The 20974-nt window shown below is 40.9% G+C and overlaps 1 protein-coding gene and 1 long non-coding RNA gene across 2 annotated transcripts; both read right to left on the bottom strand.

Moving 5' to 3' along the window:
- Window positions 1-2049: 2049 nt before the first annotated feature.
- Window positions 2050-13708, bottom strand: LOC309687610 (lysophosphatidic acid receptor 6-like). Its single transcript, XM_082502704.1, has 2 exons — window positions 13355-13708; window positions 2050-3138 (listed from the first exon to the last, which is right to left on the bottom strand). The coding sequence occupies exon 2, from the start codon at window positions 3058-3060 to the stop codon at window positions 2203-2205; it is 858 nt and encodes a 285-aa protein (XP_082358830.1). The 5' UTR covers window positions 3061-3138; window positions 13355-13708; the 3' UTR covers window positions 2050-2202.
- Window positions 13709-18650: 4942 nt separating this feature from the next.
- Window positions 18651-19716, bottom strand: LOC309688352. The gene is made up of 2 exons (XR_014271053.1): window positions 19485-19716; window positions 18651-18905 (listed from the first exon to the last, which is right to left on the bottom strand). It is a non-coding gene; the product is annotated as an uncharacterized lncRNA (long non-coding RNA).
- Between the last annotated feature and the right edge of the window lie 1258 nt (window positions 19717-20974).

Here is a 20974-nt window from a genome sequence, read left to right as displayed (position 1 = left end):
CTGCTCGAAAGTGAATGCAGACGGGGGATGAAGTCCAAGATCCAAAAGGAGAAATTCCTGCTCCCACGGATATAGCGAGCCCAGAAGCCATGGGAGACCAGTCAAATCAAATCAAATCAAATCAAATCACTTTTATTGTCACATCACATGTGCAGGCACACTGGCACAGCACATGCGAGTGAAATTCTTGTGTGCGAGCCCCACAAGCAACAGAGATGTGCAAACACAACAACACAAACGAGCAAAATACAAGAATGGCCAACCTGAAACTAATAAATATATGTACAATATATAATAGTATATGCATTTCTGGATGTGTATACTAAATATTTTCCTACGTGTGTGTGTGTGTGTACACATATTTTACAAATTAAATAGTAAAAAAAAAAATATATATATATATATATATAATAATAATAATAATAATAATAAAATATATAAAATATACAGAGTTGAATATGTGCAAAACAAGTGGCATTTATATACAGTGTGGAGTGCATAATGTTGAAGTTCCAGTAGTGAAGCTGAGGTGTCTATGACGTGTTCAGCAGTCTGATGGCCTGGTGGAAGAAGCTGTCTCTCAGTCTGCTGGTACGGGACCGGATGCTGCAGAACCTCCTTCCTGATGGAAGCAGTCTGAACAGTTTATGGCTGGGGTGACTGGAGTCCTTGATGATCCTCCCCGCTTTCCTCAGGCAGCGCTTCCTGTAGATGTCTTGGAGGGAGGGAAGCTCACCTCCAATTATCCGTTCAGAGCACCGCACTACTCGCTGGAGAGCTTTGCAGTTGTAGGCGGTGCTGTTGCCATACCAGGTGGTGATGCATCCAGTGAGGATGCTCTCAATGGCACAGTGATAGAAGGTCCTGAGGATGCGGGGGCTCATGCCGAATCTTTTCAGTCTCCTGAGAAAGAAGAGGCGCTGCTGTGCCTTCTTCACTGTTTTGTTTGTGTGTACTGACCACGTAAGATCCTCAGCCAGATGTACTCCAAGGAACCGGAAGCTGCTCACTCTCTCCACAGCAGCGCCGTTGATGGTGATGGGGGTGTGTACTTCTCTGCACCTCCGGAGGTCCACTATCAACTCCTATGTCTTTGCGACGTTGAGGGTGAGATGGTCACCAGACGTCACCAGACGTCACCAGACGTTGTAGCCGCCTCTCTATAGCGTGATGGGACTTGTCATCCGGGCTTTCCAGCCACAGGTCGATGAGCTCTTGTGAGGCATCGATGAGATTCTCCCATAGCTACTTAGATGGATTAAGTGCTGCTGGGTCCATCTTGTGGTCACGTCGTACTGTCACTTATTCAGATGTGAGGGTGATTTATTAAGAATACCGAACATAAAGTGGGGATGGCAAAACAGAACTAAGGATGAACTAAACTGGGAGAAACTAAACCAAAGAGTAGCAAACCTGAACATGAAGGGAGGACAGCAGGGGATTCACGGAGAAATGCAGAGTACGCAGGGTAACACAGAGGATGAACACAGACGACGCGACGAGGAACAAAGGCAAACACACACTATAAATACACAGCTGGACCTGATTAACCTGACAAGACAGGGGAACACTAACACCAGGGACCAACAGAGGGAGCACAAACCCAGAAACCCAGTATCTAAAACACAAAACACAAACCATCACAAACCCCCCCCCCCCCCCCCCCCAAATAATAATGAAAATAATAACAATAAATACACCAAACACAAAATCACCGAGTCACGGACTCAGGATTATGACAACATAGATATTTACATTAAGCTTACAATGGCAAGTAGTTGGGGAATTTTTTAAAATTCAATATGAAAATACCTGACTAGACATGAAAGTGTTTTACACTAAATTCTACATAAATCATCAGCAGTACTTTTACTGCAGAAAAGCTGTTCCCCATATTGATCATATGAATGCTGTTATATTGATCAGTATTACTGCTGCTGCTGATGTTTAGGGTTGACCTCATTTGAACTGCTTCATATGGTGTTTAATTTTTGGTAATGCCTCATATTCTATAAAATCATATGTTTGCGGTGGCAAGTGCATCTCTCAATAAACAACTGGCAGTGAGCTTAAAAAAAACAAGTCTACAGCTTGATTTTAAAAACAAAATATATTACATTTATTTATAAAATAACACACACACAGCTGAAGTAAAAGGCCTGAGCAGTGTGTGACACAGACAGTATCCCCATTTATTTACATTTACACAACATCTTCTTTTTTCTTCCAGAAAGCATCAAAAGAGAAGTAATACAACAGAGGATCCAGACAGCAGTTTAAAACAGTAAGACATATCAATGGCTTGACATGGGCACAATCCATAGCCATAGTTATAGGCACAGGTAAGAATATAGCATATAAAATCAAGTTTATGGCAAAAATCAGCATTACATTCATCTTGTTGTTGATTTTTGGAGAGTCACCACTGAGATGTCCGTGTAGAGTCCTAAACACCATAGTGGTGCACACAATATTGACTAACAGCATTGTGACCAATATTACAATCATAAACTGAATAACTCTTAATCGGATTCCTTCCAAAGGACATTTTGCAGATTCGTAAGACTCAAAACAAGTAGGGCGAGTGTGGTTATTCAACTGCTTTAGAAAGTCCACACTCTCTAGGATGTTCATCACCAGCAAAATCACCCAGACGAGTACAGAAGCCTTCCAGGCATTGCACGAGGTTCGAAGATTGCGAGACCTCATAGGATAAACCACAGCCAGCATTCGGTCCACGCTTATGAAGGTGATGAAGGAGGAGCTGGAGCGGATGTTGGTGCGAAAGAACATTGTGATGATGAGGCACACCCCACTGGGCAGAGTCCATTCCCCTGTGGCGTGAAAGTGGATCCTCATGGGCAAAGTGAAGACCAACAGCAGGTCTGAGAGTGCCAGGTTAACCATGAAAACAGCGTTGGGTGATTTGAGGCTGTGCCGGCGAAGAAGAATCCACAGTGAGATCGCATTGAGAGGCAGACCTATCACCATAATTAAGCTAAAGATCCCAGCATAAACCCGGTCTTCTGTTGTCACGTCAGTGATGTTTGATGTGTTCATGATGAGAAAAGAAATCCTTCTGCGTCCTTTACAAAATATTGTAGCCAAGCAGCAAATGTTCCTCTTTGTGCTGGTTATCTGTGTGGAATCAGAATCAGAATCAGTATACTTTATTAATCCCAAAGGAAATTAGGGTTATAGCGGCAGCACGCTAATGGCGCATGCGCACTAACAAAGGAACCTTCTGACCAACTTTACAAAAACATCACATTGGGGAGACATGTCAGAAAGGTAGGCTGATAGGAAAACAACAACGAAAATACATAACATGAGGTAAGAGGAGGAGAAAAAAACTCCACTCAGACTGAGCTCCTAGTGGGAGAACAGTTTGATAACAGAAAAAACACCTCAGCACAAAAAGCACATGACTATCAATACACCATAGAAACACAAGACAAGCAACAGGGGCGGGTAAAGGGTAAGAGAAAGCCGGTGTAGACAGCGCATCCGGTCCTGCAGCATCCTGCCATCTTCCCCGGTAGGGCACAAGCATCGAAGGTGTTGGAAAGGGAGGGGGGATCAGTGTGTGCATATCAGTGTATGTGTGTGTGTGTGTCCAGAGTTCAGCTGAGACAGTGTCTTTTGCCCTGCCAGGCTAAGTAAATGAGGTGAGGTTAGTCTGCGAGGGCACAGGAAACTTTGTGACATGACTCAACATTTGTGGTAACTGACAGAAGTGACACTACATTACAACACAGTTAAGCTAAGCGTAAACCCTGCATCTTGTGTTTACTGTTAGCCCAGAGTGGCTAACTGTTTACAGCTAGCCACTCAAGGCTAAAGGCTATTACACACTGAACGCGAAAAAGGGACACGAAATTAACAATTAATTACGTGCCAGTTGTTTAAATGCCTTACGTGTAAACAATTAACTTTAGTTAGTATAGATTACCACTGTAACTCTAGAGTTAGAGTGGGAGAAAAGATGGGGAGTTCTTTTTGAGAATGAATCAGAGATCACTAGGGATGGGTACCGGTGTCCGGTGCCATCTGACATAAACGGTAGTAACCAGACCGAAAAGCAGCGCACATTTTGGTGCTTTATTTCGGTGCTTTATTTCGGTGCTTTTTTTTCCTGAGCTGTGATACACTTCTAGCCAATCATTTTACGTTTCCGAGGATAGTAGGCGGGGCCAGGTACGTACGTTCAGTTAGAGCAGAGCTACAGATTAAAAATGTCCAAGGCGAAGCGGTCAAAAGTCTGGCTGTACTTCACAGCAAAATATGCAAACTCAGCAACCTGCAACAAGTGCTTTAAGCTGATACTGTGATACTGTCAAAGGAGGTAACACCAAGAATCCGATTAAACACCTGGCGAAGCATAGCGTTTTTTTTAAAAGCCGAGAAATGCGCCGTATTTGATAGCTTGCTGCGAGACCTCACACCGTGCACGTCGGGTGGGTTGCCAGTTATCGGACCCGGAGCAACATCCCCCAAAAACCCGAAGAATAGAGTCCTGGCCCCTAGCCCTGCCAGTGTAGCAGAAATGATGATGATGATGATGCAGCAGCAGCCGTTCTTCTCTGCATGAGTAGCTTCATGTTGTTCGTGTGTAATTTACGTTGAGTAGGCTAACCACGTTATTACATTAATGCATGTAAGGTGAACTAGCAAACATCATCATAGCTACATGCGGCTGTCTTCTTGTTTGATGGCAGATACTCGCTTCACCCTGGCCAAAAAGGCTAAAATGACCAAAGAAAAAGTGGGAAACAGCTAAACATGAGAGGTTTTTGGACAAAGTTTGTGTTTTTTCCATTGTTTAAGCACTGCTTCCAGCCAAGAGTGATGCCATATATGCCCCATAGCTGCAGAAAAGGCACACATTGTTATCTTTTTACAAAAAAACCCAGCTGAACATGAGAGGTTTTTGGACAAAGTTTGTGTTCTCCATTCTTTAAGCACCGGTTCGAGCACCGTTTAAGCACCGGCACCGTTTCAAAAGTACCGATTTGGCACCGGTATCGGATAAAACCTAAACGATACCCATCCCTAGAGATCACAGTATAAAAGTGAAAATAAATATTTCACTTAAGGCCCTGTGAACCGCAAAGAAGAGAAAAAAACTAAAAATAGGTTCTTAATAATCCTAAAGGATTCTTGCAGCTTTATTAAAATCTCCAAGAGGGCAGCAGGTCTCTCTACATCTGTGTGTTTGTTAACTGAGAGATTCTATTGTTCCTGAAAATAACCCGTGTTCCAGTTTAGCTCGTTTTCATTTTACACTGGTTAAGTTTTTTTGTTATATCACACACTCCACTCTAACTGCTTCAGATAATAAATGTGCAGATTTCTCATTTTCAACAAGTAGGTGCTTCTACCTGCTAGTATGTCATACTTGACAAAAGACCTCACTGACAGAAAAAAGTTGCTCTCTAGATCATACAAATGCATATACATGTCAACATTGTCTTCAGATAACAAAGTAAATTATACTGATTAAAAGCATTTGCAATGATTTTGAAATATTTTTGAATTTTGAAATAAAAACAGCCCTCTAACTGGACTTGTACCTATGTGTTTCTGTGACATCAAGCTAAGCACACGCTACAGTTTTATCAAAAGGACTGGACTGGACTGGAACATGTCAAATTTTTATTAAGGAACCAGGCTGGTGTAATTAATTCCAGCAGGCTCGTAAGTATAAGAACTACTTGTTTCAGCAGATAAAATTAAAGCGCTTGGAGTTGAGTAACTGAAGTTGCAGTGCAAGTGAAACGAACCTTATGGAAATAATGAATTGAGAATCAGAAATACTTTATTAATCCCGAAGGAAATTATAGGTTGCATCTGGTATTGAGGTATTGAGATTTACCTGACAGAAACATACTTTGTGTTTCCAGAGTATCGTCAGCCCTGCTTTTGGTTTTGGTTTGGCTTTGTTTGCATTAACTAGCTTGACAACATTTAAAACCCTAATTGTAGATAACGAGTATCACAAGGGTTGTTATCAACTTGTAGATCATATCAATCTTCTTCTACGCGAAATGATCCCTATGAGTGACGCCTACGCCAAACCGAGATGTTGTCAGATGATGACGATGAAATCATGATTAAAAACGTGAAAAGAACATAAGAAATGTATCAGTAAAATGCAACATTGTTGCAAATTGAGAGTTAAATATGTTGGCGTGAGAGCTTGCAGAGAATTGAGAATGTGTAGAAAACGTGAACTCATATTTTGAAACTTTCACTTTTTAAGTTAAAACTTAACTCAAAAGTTTGATATTCTCATTGATATTTTCACAAATATACTGAGAGCAGCAAACTTGTTATTTAAATTATACTCATATTTATTTCTTTTTTTTTTTAACTACTACTACTTAGAACCACAACTCTGACTACAAGTTCTAAAATCAGTGAATATGAGTGCTCTACTATTGCATTAAACATTTCCCCTTCCACACCCTGACCTACTTTCCCTGCTGACGTGCTGATTTTTGGTTTTAGTTTTGTTATCTATTCTGTCACAAGTTAGCTAACATAACTAATATAAGTCTAATAGCCCAAAACCAACCACATGACATTATGTTCTGTACTGACAGAAAAACACTAAACATGTTTTTAAAACATGAACTTTAAGTGTCTCAGAGTGACGCTGTGAAACTAGTTCATGCATTTATTACTTCTAAGTAAGACTACTGTAATTCATTATTATCAGGATGTCCTAAAAACTCCCTGAAAAGCCTTCAATTAGTCTAAAATGCTGCAGTAAGAGTACTGACAGGGACTAGATAGAGAGAGCATATTTCTCCTTCATTGGCTTCCTGTTAAATCCAGAATTGAATTCAAAATCCTGCTCCTCACATACAGGTCTTAAATAATCAGGCCCCATCTTATCTTAATGACCTTGTAGTACCATATCACCCTATTAGAGCACTTCGCTCTCGCACTGCAGGCCTACTTGTTGCTCCTAGAGTATTTAAGAGTAGAATGGGAAGGAGAGCCTTCAGGCCCCTCTTCAGTGGAACCAGATTCCAGTTTGGATTCGGGAGACAGACACTATCTCTACTTTTAAGATTAGGCTTAAAACGTTCCTTTTTGCTAAAGCATATAGTTAGGGCTGGACCAGGTGACCATAAATCCTCCCTTAGTTATGCTGCAATAGGTTTAGCCTGCTGGGGAATTCCCATGATGCATTGAATATTTCCTTTTCAGTCACCTTTCTCACTCAACATGTGTTAATAGACTTCTCCTCTGAATCACACTTAATTAATCTCTGTCTTTCTTCCATGGCATGTCTTTCATCCTGTCTTGCTTCTCTCACCCCAACTGGTCGCAGCAGATGGCCGCTCCTCCCTGAGCCTGGTTCTGCCGGAGGTTTCTTCCTGTTAAAAGGGAGTTTTTCTTTCCCACTGTCACCAAAGTGCTTGCTCATAGGGGGTCATGTGATTGTTGGGTTTTTCTCTGTATCTATGAAGCGCCTTGAGGCGACTTTTATTGTGATTTGGCGCTATATAAACAAAATTGAATTAAAATTGAATTGAAGTTAGCCAGAGCAGGTACAGTAGCCTATTTTGACAAAGAAGCCCCAACCAAGGTCATAGCAGATGCAAGCCCTGTAGGCTTGGGCGCAGTGCTAATACAAATACAGAACGGAGAAGAGGTACCAGTGTGTTACGTAAGTCGGAGTTTAATAGACTGTGAGCAAATATATTCTCAAATGGAAAGAGAAGCCCTAGCACTGGTATGAGCATGTGAGAGACTACATCCATATGTGTATGTCAGGAAGTTTGACCTCATCACAGAACACATATAGAGATCATATACAGCCAAAGATCTAGACCTTGTGCACGAATAGAAAGATGTACTAAGTACTATGATAAATGGCCTGTATTTATATAGCACTTTACTTGGTCCCTAAGGACCCCAAAGCGCTTTACACATTCAGTCATCCTCCCATTCACACACACATTCACACACTGGTGATGGCAAGCTACATTATAGCCACAGCTGCCCTGGGGCTCACTGACAGAGGCGAGGCTGCTGGACACTGGCAGCACCAGGCCCTCTGGCCACCACCGGTAGGAAACGGGTGAAGTGTCTTGCCCAAGGACACAACGACCGAGACTATCGGAGCTGGGGCTCAAACCGGCAACCTTCCGATTATAAGACGAACTGCCAACTCTTGAGCCACGATCACGCCCTGAGTATGGTGTAATGACATCTAAAACTGCTGAAAAAGTCATTGACTCTATATATTCAGTAGACATGGGCTACCAGTTACCATTAAATCTGATAACAGCCCACCGTTCAAATCTGAGTTTTTCAGAGAATACTGCGAAACTAATGGAATCAAACATATAAGAACCACACCAAAATTGGCTCAAGCAAAGGGAGAAGTGGAACGTCAAAATGCATCAATGATGAAAAGAATCAGGATCACACAAGCTGACAGCCTTGACTGGAAACGAGAGCTGAGAAAACATGTGACAGATTATCGCAGCATTGAACATCCAACCAAAGGCAAAAGTCCAGCAGAACTCCTGTTCGACTGCAAAATGAGAGGAAAGTTACCGAACACCTGTGAGTCAAAATCAACTGAGTTGGATTTGCGCGACAGAGGAAGATCAAATCAAAATCAAAGATTTCTGCTGATGAACGAAGAGGAGCTGAGTATTCAAAAGTTGACATGGGAGACAGTGCTGGGTCAACAAGACAAAGTGGACAAGTTTACAACACCATTCAACACAATGCCACACAAAATTATAAGCAGAACTGGAAACCAAGTCAATGTTGAATTGCCAACAGGAGCTCGCTATCACCGGAATACTACACATGTGAAGAAATACAAGACAAATGAGACCAGAGAAGGACAACACGAGCAAGACACAATGAAAGGGAGGAAAGTGAAACAAACACAAAGATTGACACCTTCACACCAAAACCACAAGAGGGCCCCCAGCGGCCAGCGAGACCAAGTAGATCACAGAGGGCTAAAAAGATACCTGAGAGGTTTCATGATTTTGTGGTTAAATAAACCATAATATGTTAATGTGTAGAGGTAATATAAAATGTACAAGTTTCAAGTTCATATATGTATTTGTCCCTCTTTGGGGTGATACTCCCACTAGGACTTAAATCTGGGACTCCCCACCATTTGACCTTAGAACTGAAGAAGCTTCTCGGATGAGAGGTGAAACGTCTTCAAGCTGCTTGAAGACATTTCACCTCTCATCCGAAAGAAGTCCAGCCGCTTTTCTTTGCAAGCTCCTTTGACTACGATGACCTGGATGACTGAGAACCTTCACAGACATATTCATATATGTATGTATATATGTATATATTAGGGAAAGGAAAGGTACAGGTGTGGTGAGACAGAAAAAATAATTGTCACAAAGTAAGACAAGAAAACAATGTTCAGTGTTAAAAAAAGAGAGAAAAAAGAAAACAAAGTTATTAAGGCTAAAGAGGAAAAGGGGGATATCATGTACTGATATGTGGATAATGTCTTAATGTGATGACATTGGAACCGGATGCTGTTGCCCCGGAGAAAGCCTCATTAAGCGGCTAGTTGTCAGATCGACAGTGTTCATTAAAGCAAGAGAAAGATAATGCTTTATATCCTGATTTAATTCAGAGTGCTCCACCTAATTCACTAGTAAGGTGGGCACAGAACAGATGGTATGGAGAAAGAAATTGTGAGACATCAGATTTAAAGGCCTCAGACATCAAAACATTGACAAAAAAAGCATCGCTTTCATTGAAAAATTCTGAATTCTGACTAAAAGGCATCAGACCATACGGTCTCAAAATAAAAGTGCCTCAGAGAGAATCTTCCTGCAGGTGATACTGTTGTCAGTTCTCAGCCCAAATCTAAATACATCATTAATGTCATTAAAAGGGCATCAAAGTGTGTGCCAATTCAGGGTCTGCATCCTTCAAAAGACTTGTCCTTTGCGATCGACGTAGGTCAGGTCCTTCGAAGACGGCAAAGGCCGGAATTTCGAGGCTGTTAAAAGCGACTGGTTTAGCCTACGGCACGCTGTTTTTTGATTATAGAAGGGGTCTACCTTACAAAATAAAGCATTTGAGGCCACTGTTGTTTTGATTTGGCGCTATGTATAAAATTGTATTGAAAATTGAATTGAATTGCTCGAGTTGCTTAACACTGCATTTTTTGACAGAAATGAAGGAGAAATTTTTAATCTTATGTATGTTAAGTATCTGAGGCTGAGCGACCAACGGACTGTAAAAACATTATAATAATAGCTAGAAAATAACAGCTAATGCTCATGTGACTAGTGTCATCTCACTTGTGTAATGAAAATATGATATGTCCAATATTACATTTCTTTTATTACTAAATTAAATTTAAAAATTACAGCAGTAAAATTGAAGTTTCAAATACAGAGCTTCAGTAAATACTCCAACGTGCAATTATTTCTGTTTCATATCACAGACAGTGGATCATGGTATGGTTAGATAATCATATAATCATATAATCATCGTCCCGATACCCAAAAACTCCAACCCATCCCATCTTGCCTCAATGACTACCGCCCAGTAGCACTCACCCCCATCATCACTAAGTGCTTAGAGCAGCTGGTCCTAGCACACTTCAAATCCTGTCTCCCCCCCACCCTGGACCCCCACCAATTCGCATACCGCCAGAACAGGAGCACAGAGGATGCAGTCTCCATCGCACTGCACTCTGTCCTCTCACACCTGGACAACAACAACATCTACGCCAGAATTCTGTTTATAGACTTCAGTTCAGCGTTCAATACAATCCACCCCTCACAACTCATCAGGAAACTGACAGACCTGGGCATCAGTTCCCTCATCTGCAAATGGTTACTGGACTTCCTGACCAACCGCCCCCAACATGTCCGGCTGGATAACCACTGCTCATCTACCATCACAATGAACACCGGTGTACCACAAGGCTGTGTGATGAGCCCTTTCCTCTACTCCCTCTTCACCCACGACTGCAGACCTGCTGATGGTTCCAACACCATCATTAAGTTTGCAGATGACACCACGGTGATTGGCCTCATCAGTGACAACGATGAGGCCGCCTACAGGGAGGAGGTGGATCGTCTGGCTGAGTGGTGCGACACAAACAACCTGCTGCTTAACACCGAGAAGACCAAGGAGCTCATCGTGGACTACAGGAGGAATGCTGACCCACATCCACCCATCCACATTAAGGGGACGGCTGTGGAGCATGTGAGCAGCTTCAAGTTCCTGGGAGTCCACATCTCCGAGGATCTCACCTGGACGACCAACTGCTCCAAGCTGGTCAAGAAGGCTCACCAGCGCCTCTTCTTCTTGAGGACTCTGAGGAAGAACCACCTGTCCTCAGACATCCTGGTGAACTTCTATCGTTGCACCATCGAGAGCATCCTGACCAACTGTATAACAGTCTGGTACGGGAACTGCTCTGCCTCAGACCGGAAGGCGTTGCAGAGGGTTGTGAAAACTGCCCAGCGCATTGCCGGAGCACCACTTCCTGCCATAAAAGACATCTACAGGAAGCGGTGTCTGAAAAGGGCTGGGAAAATCATCAGAGACCCCAGTCACCCATCACATGGACTCTTCACCCTCCTGCCCTCTGGGAGGCGCTACAGGAGCCTCCGGACTAAGACCACCAGGTACCGGAACAGCTTCTTCCCCACAGCTGTCAGATTCCTGAACTCTGCCTCCTGACATCTGACCCACGTTAACACATGGACTGAACATACCCACACCCACAATGGACAACTGTACCCTCAAACACACAATAATAACATGGACTGAACCACCACTCACAACCACTAGCACTTTATATAGCCTCTGTAGAAACTATCTACACCCTCACTTATCTTAACTGCACTACTGTATAGCTCTGTGTAAATAATCATTCTGTACATTCGATAATCTTTAATCCTACAACTGTTTACAACTTGCATAGTTCCCATTTCTATATAGCTGTATATCTCAGATTCTGTAAAGTTATTTATTTCATATTCTGTATAGTTTTTCATATTTATATCCTGTTCATAGCCTGTACATAGCTTGTACTCACTACAGCCTATACATACTTATAGTTATAGAATATTCACAACATACTTCATACCGTGTACATTATAACATACCATAATAGACCCATTTCTGGAATATTTGTATTACTACATAAATAAATGGGATACACTGAATACTTACCTCAATACTACCAAGCTTTCTCCTAGGCCGTTACCAGTCTGATGCTCTTTTGTCTGAGACCTTTTAGTCTAACCAAGTTTTGGCTGAAACCTTTTAGTCTGATGCCAGTTAGTCAGATGTCTGATGGGTCTTTTAATGAAACGTGACGCTTTTTTTGTTTGTCGCCTACTTCTGAGACACGTTTAAAAGACAACAAAACACTTAATGAATGCAGCTATTAGTTTGAGTTTTGCAAAACTTTCCTTGCAAGAAGTGTTGCCAAAGTCAAAAGTCAATGTGTGAATTTGTGATTTATGAGGTAGTAAAAAGGGAAATAAAAATTATTAATATTCAAATCACAAGTTTGCAGCTCTCAGTATATTTGTGAAAGTATCAACCTAGACATTTGTGAATATTTTTTTCAGTAACTGCAAATTAAAATAAAACAAACACACAAGCATGTAAAATATGTTTAAAAGTAAAAGTTTCAAAATAAAAGTTCGCATTTCTTTCTTTCTTTTTTTTATTCTGCAAGCTCCCACATTTTACAAACGTATTTCCATTCATAGAAATAAGACAAGAGATTACTGCTGCCGTTAGTCTTGGGATTCTCAGACCGGTAAAATAAATATTTTAATTCCAGTTAATTACTTTATCGCTGGATGTGCTACTGTGCTGCGCTTAAAACATGCTATTACCACACATAGTAAATAAACAAATCAGTCAAACGTGGCGCTTCTGGTCGATTTTAAACCGAAAGTCTGAACATAACCTGCTCCTGAGTTATGAGCGTACTCGTCCGAAGGTCTTGCTGGCAGTTTGCGTTTTAACCTAATAGCTATAGTTATTTTTCTTCTTCTTATCATTATTATTATTATTATTTGTTTTGGAAACTTACTAAATTCGTCTAAATGTAGCCTTAATGAAACAACGTCATTTTAAACGCGAAAAAGGCCAATTTGTGCCCATGCAGTCAGAAGCGTGTTTGATAAGACGGATTACAAGCTACAAGAGGGGTTTAAACTAAAGTTTCTGCGCCTAACTGCAGCTTGGACTGTGCTCAGTCAGACAATCTCTTCAAATATACTCTGTAATATACTTTGCGTATCTTTATTCAGGAAGCCTTCCTTTTTCCCGATCTCCCATACGTAAAAGTGGACCTACGTACCTGCGGGTCCGCAACTCTTCTGCTGTCGCTTTCCAACGACGGAGCCCCCACATCTGTCGGCGTGTTAGACTTACAGGGAAACAGTTGTGTTTTGGGCGTGGCTTTTAGGACATTTCTTTAAACAACATAAACACCAAAAAGTTTTCCAGTTTGACAGGTTGCATTTCCATGCGTAAGACCGCCGCTGGAGTTTAAATTGTGAGACGTTTCCGCCAAACTCCGCATAATAAGGAAAATTGCGCTCCTTTTGCTCCCACTGGACTCTTTAATAATTTTTCTTTGTATCTGACATCAGACATGCCCCATATTTGTACTGCTTTTCTTCTTTTCTTTACAGAGCTTTGTATGCTTGCAGTGCCATTCAAAACGGCAAAACCGAAAATATGGTCAGGACTTTAACGCACTTAGATTGACACGTTTTGCTTGCTTGATCTCAGCAAGCATAACACGTTCTGAGTGGAAGAAATAATACAAAAAATACCGTGGCGACTTCTGCTTTTCTGTTTGTTTGTTTGTTTTGTTTTAATTTCACATAGTTCTACAAGTAAACTAATCAACTAATTCCTATAGTGTGGTAGTGAGGATAAAAATTGAAAACACTGTTGGTGAACTGCAAGAGTAGAATAGATACTTAAATGTGATGCCCTATCTTCTCTTTAACTGCATTTTGTTGCCCTGTACCTGTGACATGTGCAATGACAATAAAGTTGAATTCTATTCTATTCTAATGATGGTGCCCAGAGACAAATTATATTTCATTTAAACTTGCTTTAAACGCTTAGAGGCAAGACTTTGTTTATTTCATTTTGAACTTAATTATGTCAAACTTTGAGAAGTGTTGTTTTATTCTAATTTCATTTTGATTCTCAGCTCGATAATTCCAGAGTTAATTCCTGACATAAAATGTCGGTTTCATTGTGTTAGATGTAATTTAAGCTTAAGAAAAACAAAGAACAACTTTATGAAGAAAAACACAATATTGTGCAGTAATATCAACAGTTGATTTATTGAATTGGAAAACTCACAATTGAGCCATGTAAGAAACAGATTAAAAAAACCTCAGTGAGACAGTTGAAAGCTATTGTTGTGGTGCTGCTCCCAACCTAGCAACAGGGGGGAAGTGGACCCCAGCCACAGCTGTGCCTAGAGGCCAAATCTGCTCTTTACCAATGTCACGTAGTGGGTCACATCCAATAGGGGAGAGGAGGATTTGGTCTTGGTGCATTAACACCTCTCTGGCAACAGGCATCTATAGCCAAATGTCAAAAAATTGTGGTGGAGGCGGTGCGTCGATTGGAGGAAACAGCCATGTATGCCATAGCTGTAGCGCTGGCCAAGCAGGATTGCTGGATGAATTGGGAGAGTGCTGAAAAGAGGAAACTCCCATGGAGTGAAATCTGTGGAATGGAGGCTCATAGGCTAAGTTTCATCATTCCAGCCACATATGATGTGCTGCCTTCCCCGATAAATCTGCAGCTGTGGTTTGGAAAAGGCCCATCTTGTCCCCAGCAACGCTCAAGCACATCTTGGTTGGTTGCAGGACAAGCCTTACTCAAGGCAGATACAGATGGAGACACAACCAGGTCCTCAGGTGTCTAGCTGAGAAAGCTGAGTGCAAGAGGAAATCCATCAAATGGCCTGTATTTGTTAGCGTTTTACTTAGTCCTTAAGGACCCCAAAGCGCTTTATACTACATTCAGTCATTCACACACTGGTGATGGTAAGCTACATAGTAGCCACAGCTGCCCTGGGGCGCACTGACAGAGGCGAGGCTGCTGGACACTGGTGTCACCGGGCCCTCTGACCACCACCAGTAGGCAACGGGTGAAGTGTCTTGCCCAACAACAACAACCTTTATTTATAGAGCACATTAAAAGCCTTAGGCATACCAAAGTGCTTTACAAAAAACAATAAAATAATACAGTTAAGAGCAAAATAATACAGTTAAGAGCATTAATATCAAATATAATAAGAACAGCAGACAATGTTCACAGTAGAAAGCCACTAATAAAATGGACTGCAGCACATAGATTATAGCAGACCCAGTGCCGCATGATAGAGAACACCAAGAATGAAGGAATAGTAAAAAGTTAATGCAATAGGTCGCAGTTAACAGTCAGCATTTAACGGGTAGAGAAGGCAAGTTCAAAAAGATACGTTTTAAGGCGTGCTTTAAAAGAAAAAATAGAATCAGACTCCCGAATGCCAATCGGGAGGCTGTTCCATAACTCAGGTGCAGCAAAGGCAAACGATCGATCGCCTCTAGATTTCAACCGAGATCTGGGCTGAACTAACAATAACTGCGAGGATGACCTTAAAGCCCTGGCAGGGACATAAGGGTTTAAAAGTTCCTTAAGATAGGTTGGCGCAGTATTATTGATAATTTTAAAAGTAAGCAGCAAAATTTTAAATTGAATACGGTATTTGATAGGCAGCCAATGCAGCTCAGCAAGAACCGGAGTAATATGGTCAAACTTCTTGGTTTTAGTTAGAATACGTGCCGCAGCATTCTGAACTGTCTGTAATCTATGTAGAAGGGTAACATGGAGACCAGAATAGAGTGAGTTACAGTAATCTAGTCTTGACGTTACAAAAGCATGAATGAGCTTTTCTAAGTCATTATACGGGATATAGTGTCTGGCCCTGGAGATGAGACGAAGCTGATAAAAACTAGATCTGACAACAGCAGACACCTGTTTATCAAGTTTAAAGGAGCTGTCAAACAAGACACCCAGATTCCTGACAGTATCAGAGAAAGAACTAGTAAGAAAGCCAAAGGCATCTTGAAGTTTGGCGCGAAGGGCATTACTGCCAAAAATCATGATTTCAGTCTTTTTTTCATTGAGAATAAGAGTATTTGCCAACAGCCATTTCTTGACCTCACTCATGCACTCACGAAAGTTATTTAAAGATAAAGCGAGATCATCATGTAACTCAAAATAAATCTGGATGTCATCCGCATAATAGTGAAAAGCAATGTGGTATTTCTCAAAGATAGCGCTTAAAGGAAGCATATACAGTGAGAAAAGGGTCGGGCCTAACACAGAACCCTGGGGGACACCACAGCAAACAGGTACAGGGGAAGAGGAAGATGAGGCCAGATGTACCGAAGAAAGCCGATTGGAGAGGTAAGATTTGAACCAGTCCAAGGCAGTGCCCTTAATGCCAACAGAGTGCTCTAATCTTGCGACTAGGATGTTATGGTCAACCATATCAAATGCAGATGAAAGATCCAATAGAACTAAAACAGAAGGACGACCATTATCAGCCATAAGTAAAAGATCATTAAAAACACGAAGAAGCGCTGATTCAGTGCTATGATGTTGTTTAAAGGCTGATTGGAATTTATCATTTATATTATTCTCGTCCAGGTAGGTCTGCAGTTGAAGTAGAACCACCTTCTCAAGGATTTTAGCCAAGAAAGGAAGCTTGGAAATCGGTCTATAGTTGGCAAAATCACTATGATCCAGGTTATTTTTCTTTAAAACGGGTTGAATAAATGCATGTTTAAGAACTGAAGGTACATAACCAGAAAGCAAGGAGAGGTTCAATATAGACAATAGACAGGGTCCAATTACATTAAAACAATCCTTGACTATACGAGATGGAAGAACATCATGTACACAATTAGTATTGTTTAGTTTCTCAGTTATACGCTTCAGGGTGGGAAGTGAAATTAATTCAAATTGATGTAAGGCAGCAGAACAGTCAGAATTAGACATACTGTCAGTCACCAAAGGAAGCGTAGATCTAAGAGATAAAACTTTATCTAGAAAGTAGTTTGAAAATTTTTCACAGAGACCTGGGGAGCACGAGAGTGGCATAGAGGGACGAGGATTCACCACTGAGTTAAAAATTTTAAATAGGATGCGAGGATTGTCACCATTAGAAGTAATAATCTTAGCGAAGAAGGCTGCTTTAGCCATTCTGGCAGCAGATTGGAATTTCGAGCGGCTAATACGTAAAATGTCATATGATGACTGGAGTCTATCATTCCTCCACCTCCTCTCATCGCGCCTGCACAAACGCCGTAGAACACGGACAGAGTCGTTTAACCAGCATTGCGAGTAGGTTCTGGGGCGTTTGTGTTTGATAGGTGCAACAGTGTTAAGAATCGAGGAACATGTAGTTAAAAAAGTATTGGTAAAATTCTCAAGTGTGTGTGGGATAAAACGCAACAAGGACGCAACAACCGAGACTGTTGGAGCCGGGGCTCGAACCGGGACCTTCCGATTACAAGACGAACTGTCAAACCTTGAGCCACGATCGCCCAACCTTTCGTGAACCAAGAGGAGCGTTAGTATCCATCAACATTTGTCTGGGAGGTATACAAGCCGAGGACTAGCCCTTCAACCCTGGACCTGAGCCTCCTGAAGGTTGCCGGGGATTGGCAGATGCAAGTGGACTGACATCACTTGGGCACCTAAGGCAGTCAGCTCTGCGACCTGTGGTCTAACTCCCAAAAACTTTCATATGTCATTGATCTGACGGTACCGTGGGAGGATGCAATTGAGGACGTGTTTGCGGTATGCCAATTTGGCAGCTGAGGCAGAGGACAGAGGTAGGAAGATCGAGGTGCACCTGGTGGAAGTGGGGTGCAGGGGCTTTGTTGCCAGTACAACAGCAAAACTGCTTAGAGAGTCTGGAGTCAGAGGACGGGCACAACAGCAGGCTATGAGAGAATTAGCTAACACTGCTGAGCGGACCAATCACTGGCTATGGCTAAATAGGGCTGACATCACTTAGGCACCTAAGGCAGTCAGCTAACCGAGAGACACAAGAAGTGAGGCTCTTTAAATATTCAATAGTTAAGTATTACTTTTCGTTTTGCAGTGAATTGATAGAAGAAATTAAATTGTAGAAAATTAAAAAAGAAGAAAGTAGAAGAGAAAAAACAGTTTAACATTAATCAGTGACACACTCCAAGGCCTGATCAACCCTGACAGGGCGTCCTTTGATGAGGGTACACAGCAAATCCAGCATGTCCAAATTAACACTGTCGGATTTGATTTCAACACTATTAAAGTGTCTATATGGGTCCACACCAGAGAGTGTTAATTTAACTCTTTTTGGAGAGTTGGTACGTTAACTCTGATTTAGTGTTAAACACCAAATCTGTCTGGAGTTGATAATTTAACACTTGGTGTTAAGAGTTTATATATTAACTCTCAAAGAGTATTTTAGTTTAACTACGTAAGAATTATCTTCTAATTCATTCTAAAAAGCGGGAATTTTACTGTTCTGAACTTCTAGAAATTTCTTTTGGAAATAAACATTTACTAAAAAGACGCAATGGTTCTTGAAAAACATTTATTCTGAACTGTGCACCACAATTTCAAAACATTTTCTGAAAGATGTAACAGTGTACATGTTCTCACTTTCATTAGAATTTTGTTTATCAAAAGGTCTGACATAGGTGAGCTGGTAAATGCAAATAACAGCATTCTCATCACTTATTTCTTCAATACAATATGCATGTCCTTCATTCATCCCTTTGTGGAACTCCAACGCACTTCTGCTCTCCCCCATATTCCATCTTCACAAGCATATCCTGTGTGGAGATTGAATAAAAATTAGTTGACACTAATTAATGGCACAAATAATCCAGTAACAATTGCAGCACAGTTAAAAAAAAAAGGAATCTTCTTTGAGCCATTACTTGTGTAAAGTATTTTCCCAGAAGACAAGGACACAGGCAACAGGTAATACTGAACTAAATGCAAACCTCAACCTTTTTAATTTTTACCTAAACCGTGTGCACAAAACTCTGGAGGGATCTATGCTAACGTAGAATCCAGTCAGGACGTCAGCTACTGCTGTTTGCTCGTTTTTTCTTTATGGGCGATCGTTTTCAGGCTTCAAGTAGCACCATTATACCAACATTTCACATTCTAGACATTGTTTTAGGTGTATTTGACCAAAAGTTTGACTGAAAATTCACATGCAAGCTTTTTTCAAGGCTGTGGTATTTGCCCGCAAACAATACCTTTCAGCTAGCTAAAACAGAATATTATGCTATCAGCGAGCAACATGGCTAATGCCTTCCACACAGCTTTGTCTCAACTCCAAAGAGCCACAGAAGTAAAAGCTAATAGAAATAATTGAAACAATCTTTGAAAAAATGACTTACCAAGCATGGCAAACAACTCAAATATGTAGAGCAAAATGTTCTGAAACGGCTTCACTTCAGCTTCGATTGGAGCCTATGGTGCTGGGGGCGGAGTCTGTGAATTTACTCTATTGGTGTCATGGCCCCTCTAGGAGTTCAGAGTTAAGAGGTCAAGACTTAATGTTTCCATTGTAACACGTCCAGATTTGACATAGAAACACTCATTTTTAACACTCGATTTTAACTACTATCATTTTACACCTCAGAGTTACATTAAAAGAATGTGATTCTACTTAGAGTAAAATTAACTCTACTTTTGCAAGAAGACTATTAACACCAAAACATTTAACACTTTTGAATTTGCTGTGTATCTAGTGATAATGGCTGAAACACCCAATAAATTCAAGGTCCACTACTGATGATTTTAATATAACCAAGATCAGATTTTGAATCCCTAAACCTAACCAAGGAAAGTAAAAAGAAACTAAAAAAAAATGGCAGAATAGCTTGTGATAAAAGACCGAAACACCCTGTGAAGTGGAGGCACACAACGATGTATCTTGCAGGTAAAGTTTCCAGGCTGCCTTCCTCATAGTAGCCATCCCTCAAGACTTTCTCCACTTGAAGCAATGCATTGTCAGGGATTGTAACATCTTGCATTTTTATTGAATTCTGCTTAACCACTGAAAAATGCAATCTTTTAAATCATGAAAATGAATATTTATAAACAATTGAGGATAACACAATGCTAATAACATTGATCTAAAAAAATTGTGGTGTGATGGAAATGAATGTGAACGTTAAATTAAATAAAATTAAACAATTAAATAAATAAAGATCTTTAAATAAAGATGTTTTATGCATAATAAAATATTTGTGGGGCTTAAACTGCTATTTTCTACAATTGATATCTGATGATTGTAAAGCTATAACTCTTTAAATCTCTTTCAAATTGTTGACAGCCCAGTACAATTCAAATTGTCCAGAAAAAGATAGTCTATTTGTCATGGTTTACGAGACAATGATGCAGGAGAGAGTGTTTCAAACTGAGAATGAGCCTTTATTGCAGCTGTAAGAATTACCAAAACCCCAAACTGGGGTCAGCTAAACATGAAACTAGAAACTAGAAACTCTCGAGGCCTGGAGTTCCCTACCCCTGCTCTAAAGTAAAACAGGAAATACAAGACAGAAAACCACAGTTCCCAGAATAAAACCAAAAACACAAAACACTGGGTCGCAGACCCAGGACTGTGACACTAATAGACTTAACAGGTACTAAAATGTGATAGCATATTGTCAGACTGCATGCCACTGATTGGCTGGACAGTGGTGTTATTTGATGGCTCACGAGAGTGTCTCTTTCACAAAAAATTGAAAGACCATTTTTGAAACCTGGCAACGAGGGAAATGGGCACAAAAAACGCCACTGTGGTCTGTTCTGACTGAAAGCCACAGACCGAGCAGCAGGTATATTCTTTTCTCAACGTCCACCTTTGTTGTAACGTTCATGT

This window comes from Aulonocara stuartgranti, assembly GCF_965226115.1.
Source record: "Aulonocara stuartgranti genome assembly, chromosome: 14".
Classification (NCBI taxonomy): domain Eukaryota; kingdom Metazoa; phylum Chordata; class Actinopteri; order Cichliformes; family Cichlidae; genus Aulonocara; species Aulonocara stuartgranti.
Note: the sequence above shows the minus strand (reverse complement) of the source record. Positions and strands in the feature narration are given on the sequence as shown.

Coding starts and splice junctions, on each gene's coding strand:
- LOC309687610 (XM_082502704.1), bottom strand. CDS start 3,060: ATGAACACATCAAACATCACTGACGTGACAACAGAAGACCGGGTTTAT.